This window comes from Entamoeba nuttalli (genome assembly GCF_000257125.1).
Source record: "Entamoeba nuttalli P19 unplaced genomic scaffold asmbl_4970, whole genome shotgun sequence".
NCBI lineage: Eukaryota > Evosea > Mastigamoebida > Endamoebidae > Entamoeba > Entamoeba nuttalli.
The window spans coordinates 1-8,822 of NW_008577161.1; the positions used below are offsets into that span (position 1 = coordinate 1).

The following is an 8,822-nucleotide window of genomic DNA, read 5'->3' on the forward strand; positions in this document are numbered from 1 at the left end:
TATTTCTTTAATTTCTTTGTGGGTTATTCACTACTTAAACTGAAAATATAAAAAAAAATGGAATTTCAATTATTTAATCAAGTTCATTACAAATTCATCATTAAATAATTCTTCAAATTTTTTAAATTGACTTGGATTTTCATTATAAAAACCACGTTTTTCAAGAATATTTTCAATTTGTGATTGTTTTAATCCTAATAATGAAATTTCTTCAATTTTTTGTCCAATAATGTTATAAAACACAAAAGCAGCACGGTCTGAATTAGTATGAATTAACATTGGGCTTTATAATTAATTTAAATCCATAAATTTTTTAAAAAAATAAATTAATAAATTAAAACAAACTAATTTGGAAATTCTGATTTTAAAAATGCTTTAATACCTTCTTCATTTTCTATTTGACATTTTCTTGGTGTATGAAATTCACAAACAAAATATTGATTTCTATCAATTTTTTGATTATCATTACCAGAAACAACAATAATACAAATTACAATAAATAACAACGACATGAATTTATATTTTAAAGTTTATTTTTGTTGAATTGAATTTTTTATATAATTTGAATTTTCTTGTTTATTTTTTTTTAATTTTTTTGTGCTTTATATATCAATAATTTTGAGAATTAAAAAAATAAAATAATTAGTTATGAATAAATATTAATAACGTAAATATTCTAATTGTCTTACTACTTCATCTATTGTTAAACGTTCATTTGGAATATCACACCACATTTGTGTTAATAATTCATAAAATGAAGAATTCATTGAATCTACTTTTGGAGGTCTTTTTCCAGAACAAACATCTTGAGCTATATTCCAAGTTTTCATTGAAATTGGATAAGCATAACACCAATTAATACATTCATACATTAAAATAGCAAATGAATAAATATCAGCCGACATTTTATATTTTTTTCTTTTTAACAATTCAGGAGCCATATAAACAGGAGTACCAATTCCACTAGTAAAAGTCAAATTAGTTACCAATAAATTAATACTTCTAGAAGAACCAAAATCTGATAATTTTGCATTAACAAAAATGTCTTGATCTAAAGAAAATATAAGAAGATTATCAGGTTTAATATCTCTATGTAATATTCCATTTGAATGAAGATATTTAATTCCTTTTGAAGCATCAATTAAAAGTTTAATTCTTAACTTTAAAGATATTTCATTTAAGGTTAAAGTATTCATAAGATTTTGTAAAGAACCATATTGTGCAAATTCAGTTACAATACAAAATTTATTTGTCCATAAAACAGATCCATAAAAATAAACAATATAATCACTTCTAAAGTTTTCTAATAAAAATATTTCTCTTTTAAATTCTTCTACAACTCCTTCTATAATTTGAATGTTTTTAAGATTTTTAATTGCAACAATATTATTTCTAAAGATTCCTTTATAAACTATTCCAAATGTTCCTTCTCCAATTTTTTCTTCTATTATTAATTCATCATAATCAAGTTTTGTTGATAATTGTGTTCTAAGTTTAATATTAATTGAATCAATTGAATCGATTCCTAATTTATTATTTGTTTTAACAATTTTTAATTGTTCATTAATAATTGTTGTACAATATGGTATAACAGTCACAGTAATACAATAACAATCATCTTGTTTTAATTGTAGTATTTCTGGTTTAATTAAAATACAATATTTTTCTTTATTTTTATTTAAATATGTAAATGTTATATATATTGTTTCTTTATTTGTATTTCCAATATAAAAAGTATCTGATATTGGTTGATCAATTTCAACTAATTCATTAACATTTCCTGTAAATTTTAATGTTTTCTTATTTACAACAATTCCTTTTAAATGTAAATTTATCCAATTCAAATGAGTTTGAGAAACTTTTTGATATTTTAATAAAGGTTGATATTCTTGATTTCTTTTTAAACAAATATTTATAAGAATTATATAAAGAATTGTTATTAATAATATCATTACTATTAGTATCAGAATTAATATAATAATTATTATCCACCATTTTATATTAATTTCACATTCTATTCCTGTTATTGTTGGTTCATACCAAAATGAACATTTAATACATATAGAATTAGATGCCATTTTACAATGACTAATAAATGAATAATGAATACATTTACCTTGATATAATATATATTCTTCTTTACATCCTATACATATTCCGCTTTCCCAATGACATTTATTACAATATGGTTGAATATCATTACAATAAACGCATCGTATTCCATCAAGATAAGTGTCATTATCACAATAAATACATCCTTTATTTCCAAATTCTTTACAATTCGTTAAATGAAAAATTGATTCACATTCTCCTGTTTCATTTAAAAAATAATTTATGCCACATTCAATACATGAAGTTAAATTATTACAAATTTTACAATTATTTGAACATCGTTCACAAATACTTTGATTTAAATAATAAAAATCTTTACATTTTGCACATTCTCCTTTTATTTCTGATGCAAATATTTCACATGATTCAATTTCTTGTTTGGCACTAATACATGTATTGTCTTGAATCATAAAACCTGAAATACAACTTAAACATGTTTTTGAATTTAATACACAATTTAAACATGTTACATGACATGGAAGACATTGATAATTATTAGAATATGTTCCATTATTACATGATATACATTTTCCTTTATTATATTCAATACAATTACTAATAGGATTTGGTTTACATTGAAAAACAATTTGATCATACTCATTTAATTCTTTATGTAAATAATATCCATTTTCACATCCTTCACAAATTCCAGTCGTAGAACATAAAGTACAATATTCTCCACAAGAAATACAATTTAATCCATTAAAATATTCATTTGGATTAATACATGAAATACATTTCCAATTGTCAATATAACAAATGTCTTTTCCTAATATGCATTCTCCTTGCTCATTAAGATAATATTCATCACTTATACATGACAAACACGTTTTTATTCCATATGAATCTATTTGACATTCTCCACAATTATTTCCACATTGTGTACAATTATTTCCATTATAATAATATCCATATTCACAAATTACTATTGAACTAATTATTTTTGAATGCTCGATATATGAACAATTTGTTCCAAAATATCCATTACCAATATCACAACTTTCACATGTATTATTATTTTGACACATTATACAACCTTCTTTACATTTATTACAATTACCATTTATATTATAATATCCAAGAGGACATTTATAACAAATATCCCCTTTAAAATAGTTACATGGTTCTTTATATAATACACACTTTTTGTTTTGAAGTTGATAACCATTATAACATAAAATACATTCATTCGAATTACAATATTGACAATGTTCAGAACATTTATTACATTTATTCTTTTCTTTATCAATATAATATCCTTCATTGCATTGAAAACATTTTCCATTCTTTGTATAATGCATACATTCTTCAACTTTACCACTTAAACATTCATTATTTTTCATTAAATACCGACAAACTACACAATATATTTTATTATTTTCAATTACTACAACTTTACATAAACCATTTTGAGATAAACTAATAGATTTAGATTGAATATTTATATCATACCCAAAATGTAATTCACAAAATAAAATAGCAGTTCCTTTAATATGAATATTTAAAATAGTTTTATTATTATTGTCATTCATTAATTTAAATAAAATAGAATTATTATTTCCATTTATTTGAATATCTTTTTCTAATATAATAACAAGTTCTTTATTTTGAGAATATAAAATACTATTATATTGATTATAAATTTGATTATATTCTTCATTTTGTTTCATATAATATTCTTTTGAATTAATCATTAATGTTTTATTTACATTTTTATCATTATTACAAGGACATGAATAATCAATATTTCCATTTGAATTTAAATATATTGATCCACCAATATAATTACAAATTTTATTATCAAGATGAAGTGAAGAACATGGTGATTTTGTTATATTTCCAATAATAATAACTTGATTATCACACATATATTTAAATTGATTTTCTAATGAAATTACAATACTTGGTCTTTTCTTAGTTTCAAGAAAAGCTACTGGATGTGAACGAGGACTCATAATTGGAATTTTTTGAATAATTAAAGGTTTAGAAGTTCTTTGAATATCAAGAAGAAGAAAGAGATTATCAATATTTTGTATTATTGAATTAATTGCAATAGAAATAACTTGTTCATTAATTATTAATGGTTGAGTTACTGATAATATATTAAAATTGATCATTCCTTTTTTTATTGTTAATGAACGTGCTATTATATCTATCATATAAGTACTATTACATTCATTAATAATTAAATCAAATGCACTTGTAATAGCACAATATCCAGTTGAAGTTAAATTATTTATATAACCACCATTAATAAAAGTTATTGAAGTATCTTCACTCATTTCAACAACATCTGCATAAACAAAGTTTCCATCATAATCAAATTTTCCATTTACTGTTATTTTAATAAAATGACAATTTCCCTTCCACCGAGAAATACCTTTTATTATTAAATGATTTATTTCTACTGTTGCAATATCATTAACAATAATTGAATTAGTAATAATCATTTCATTACATATAAGAATTCCTGAAATAATTATTGTATTATCTAAAATACATTTATTTGCTTTAATAAATCCTCCAATTTTTCCATTTTGAATTATTATTTCATTCCAATATACTTCAGTTTTAGGATGATAAGAATTTTTATTCAAAACAAATAATTTTAATTGATTTGATTCCATTTGAGAAACATAATTACAATCATTTTGATCAAATGTATTATTATTGTAATAACAATTACATTCTATTTGACTTTCATTTAATACTATTCTATTATATAAACCATTCTTACAACCAATTCGTAAATTAAAATTATTAGATATATAAAATGAACCACAATTAAATATTATTTTGTTTTTATTTAATTCATTTACTTTTAATGAAGAAGCATAAATTTCTTTAAAATAATAAAATTCATTCTCATTGTTTTGAATTATTAAAGAAGAAGAAATTATTAATTTCGTTTGTAAAATAAAAGTAATTGATGGAAGAATAAAATCTTCTTTAATAGTAATTGGTTCATTACTTTGAATGAATAGTGGTTGTGTTCTTGGTTCAATAATTAATTTTAACCAGTGATTATGTTGATCAAATTTAATATTTGTTTGATGAGATTTAATTGTTAAAGGTAAGAAATCACTTGACACAAAACAATCAGGATAATTCATAGTAAATTCAGTAAATGAAACTTCACTAACAGTTGATTTAATAAAACAACTACAATCATTTTCAATAAATTTAGATTTAGGACATTTAATATAACGTGTTTGTGACATAAATGAACAAATTCCTTGAATAATAAAATCGTTAGATTGTTCAACAATAACATTTTTAGCATTAAAAAGATAATGACATTCATTAATTTGATAATCTTCTTGGACTCTTAATATAGTTGAATTTCCAGAAATAAACATATATGGTCGTTCTTTTTCTTTAAATTGAATAATATTAATTTCTTGATTGTCAAAATATATTTTTAATGTTTTAGTCCCAATTATAATAATTGTTTCTTTATCTTTTACAACATATTCTCTTGCATTTCCTATATAAATTTCACATTCATTATTTATATTTCTTCCATCAATAATCCATTTGGAATCTACAAATGGTGGTAAAAGTTTTATTAATGAAACTGTTGCTGATTCATCAAATGTTATTCCTTTTGGATTTCTATTTTCTGCTAATGAACTGATAGAATAATAATTTTCATTATTTTCACAACACTCTCCTGTAAATATAATCCAATCAATCGTTCCATCCCAAATTAATTTCCATCCATATCCACGATTACTACATGTCATTCCTGAAAGATTTGGATCATAAATAATTTCATTATCTTGTGAATACCAACAGTCTGAATTGACTAATTGAAATAAAATGAAATAAAATAACATTAATTTGTGTATTTTTTTAATGTTCTTTTAAATTGAATTTTCTAGTTGAAATTCATTTTTTTTATTAATGAAAATTCCTAAAAATCTTTTTAAGGATAACTCCTTCTTAAAATTATTATTTGAATTAATGATTTTACTTTTTTTTTCTTTTTAATTCTTGTGAATGTTCAAAAGAAAAGATATTTTTTTAATTCTTTCTCTTTTTAAATATTTATTAAATGAATTAACCTTCACTTTATAAAATGGTTCTACTCCCTTTCATTCTCATAAAAATAATTATTAACTTAATGCTTTTCATTTAACAGACAATTTGAGTTATACTTATTAATACTATTAAGTATAAACTATAAGATTGATATATCAATGATATTTATGAGTAAAAATACTCTTCTGATATTTTAAATACCTGAATTGTCTTTTTAACAATGAAAATAAAACATTTTTGAATTTTAATTTCTATAATATAATAAAATTATTCATTGTTTATCATTTCAACATTTTTTATCATTTATAACGATCAAAAAGAATTGTTTCAATGGAAAATGAAATTTTAGTCAATAAATAACACTAGTTTATTTTAATTCACAATAATTTTATAATATTAGAGAGAATAAATATATAAAAAATATTCTAATATATAAATAAGTATAACAAACAATAACCTCATGGTAATAGATTATAAAAATTACAAAATAGAATAAAAAATGTAATACAATTAAGATAGTAATCGTTGTTTATGAAATAGATATTGTTTTATTTAAATTCTTAATAAGTAAGGTGGCTTTTTAATTAAACCACTTCGTTTCTTATATTACTATAATTTTTAATAATAATTCTATTATTTATATGAACTTTAAAAAGATTAAACTTTATTTATTATTTTTTCTTCACATGTCTAAATCAAAAGATGTTAGACTAGACACACCAAGAAAAGTCTTTCTTTATAATGAACTCGTTGCAACACTATTAATCCCTGATGATGAAATATTTTATAGTGAAATAGAAGAAGAAAAAGAAACAAAATTAAACACCATAAAACCTGGCTTCTCTTCTGCATTAATAACTGATTGTATAAGTGAATACTTTAGAGAAGGTGAACCTCCCAGAAGAGAAGAATTTAAAAAATTTATTGAAAGTAAAGAATGGGAGCCATTTAGAAAACAAATATTTATGGAATATCCAATGATTGAAGAAAGGTATAAAAGAGAGGTGTTTGACAACAGAATGAAAGAAGAAGATTTTTTTGAGAAATTCTTTAAATCAAGATATTTTGGGGAAGTAGAAAAGAATAGTATTGATATATTTCAAGACACTTTCCGAACTGATGAACGTGAAAGAAAAGAAAGAAAGAAAAAAATCAGGGGAGATTTTTATCAAAAAGACATTGCTTCTATTGAATTAAAAAATGATGGCTGGGAAGGTTTTGGTACTAGAGGTATAACTTGGGGGATAGAAATGAATAGTAGAAGACAAATTGACGTTGAAAGAAATGTTTCTGTTAAACGATTTATTGACCAAATTAATTGGCACAGCGAAGTTGTTGTTAGGCAGATGGAAAAAAATGTTAAAGATGAGCAAGAAGTAGACTATGGGTTTGTAGAAAGTAAACGACTCTCTAATGTCCAAAATGTTGACTACACACAATGGGGAATTGATCCAAAATTATTTGATGGTATAGAAATCAATAAAATTGATTCTTTAAAAATTTGGAATACCACTCAACAAGGTGAAATTATCAAACAACCTTCTACCCAACATTCAATAAATAAAGGACAAGAGCTTGTCAAAGTTTTATTATTTTATCAGTTGTGTTCTTTTTGTTTAAAGTGTTTTTACAAAGAGTTAACTTCTGCAACACTCCAAACCCGTTATGAAAAAGTTATCTGTGATTGTTTTAATTTCGTAGAAAAACAAATTTCTTCAGAACCAATTGCTCACCGTCCATTGTGGGAACAAATACTTAAAGAACTTAAAAAGGCAATAACATTATTTAAAAAAAAATAAATTTTTTGTTTTTTATTTTTTTTATTTTTTTTTATAATTTATTATTATGAATTATTTGGAAAAAATGAATGAAAAATTGAAACGATACGAACAAAGACAGTTTCAAATATCTGAATGAACATTATATGAATAGTAAAGAATGACAATTATTGGTAGGTTCTATTAAACAAGAAATAAAAAGTGTGAGTAGAGTGAAGAAAAAGAGTTTCAAGTAATGACTGATTATTTGAACGAAAACACTTTCATTAATTATAACAGAACTAACTTCTGATGGTTTATGTATTGATAATATTATATTAGTCATATCCACAGCTATTAGTTTATTTTTATATTAATTTTAATGTAATTTAGTTTAATTTATTACCTGTTTTATCAGTTTCTTGTTTATAATTGTTTCTTTATATTAACATATTATCAAATCAAAAGAATAAAATATTAACCAAATCAAATTCTTTGTAAACTAATATTTCAGTAAAAAACGATTAAATTAAAAAGTGTTAAGAGATGCCTCTTAAAAGGCAATACAAAAATTACTCCCAGGTTAACCCATTTGACATCAACACGCCGCAGTGCACATGACGCATTGTGCAAAGATTATTGTGTTTCTTGAGGCACAACAATCAAGGATAAGTTTGTTGATTTTATCATTTTTTCGTTTGCTTTTTATACCATCTTTATAACCCTAGTTTAGGTTTCTTTCTTTTTTAACTTTTTATTTTTTAATTCTTTTTAGTTTAATTTATTAAACTTATTAAAACTTCTATTTTTATCACTTTTTTTTTTATTGTTTTATTAATACATCAAGAAAAACAATTTATTAAAACAAAAACAAATATTTTTTTGTGACAAAACGGTATTCAATAAGTA

At 22.3% G+C, this 8,822-nt stretch overlaps 3 protein-coding genes across 3 annotated transcripts; 1 reads left to right on the forward strand and 2 right to left on the reverse strand.

Moving 5' to 3' along the window:
- Positions 1-69: 69 nt before the first annotated feature.
- Positions 70-512, reverse strand: ENU1_116810 (hypothetical protein; the record flags this gene model as incomplete). The annotated part of the gene is made up of 2 exons (XM_008859711.1): positions 70-283; positions 346-512. The coding sequence occupies 2 exons, from the start codon at positions 510-512 to the stop codon at positions 70-72; spliced, it is 381 nt and encodes a 126-aa protein (XP_008857933.1).
- A 147-nt stretch (positions 513-659) lies between these two features.
- Positions 660-5,951, reverse strand: ENU1_116820 (tyrosine kinase, putative; the record flags this gene model as incomplete). The annotated part of the gene is made up of 1 exon (XM_008859712.1): positions 660-5,951. One exon carries the CDS (start codon positions 5,949-5,951, stop codon positions 660-662), a length of 5,292 nt encoding a protein of 1,763 aa, XP_008857934.1.
- An 891-nt stretch (positions 5,952-6,842) lies between these two features.
- ENU1_116830 (hypothetical protein) lies at positions 6,843-7,955 on the forward strand (the record flags this gene model as incomplete). The annotated part of the gene is made up of 1 exon (XM_008859713.1): positions 6,843-7,955. The coding sequence occupies one exon, from the start codon at positions 6,843-6,845 to the stop codon at positions 7,953-7,955; it is 1,113 nt and encodes a 370-aa protein (XP_008857935.1).
- Between the last annotated feature and the right edge of the window lie 867 nt (positions 7,956-8,822).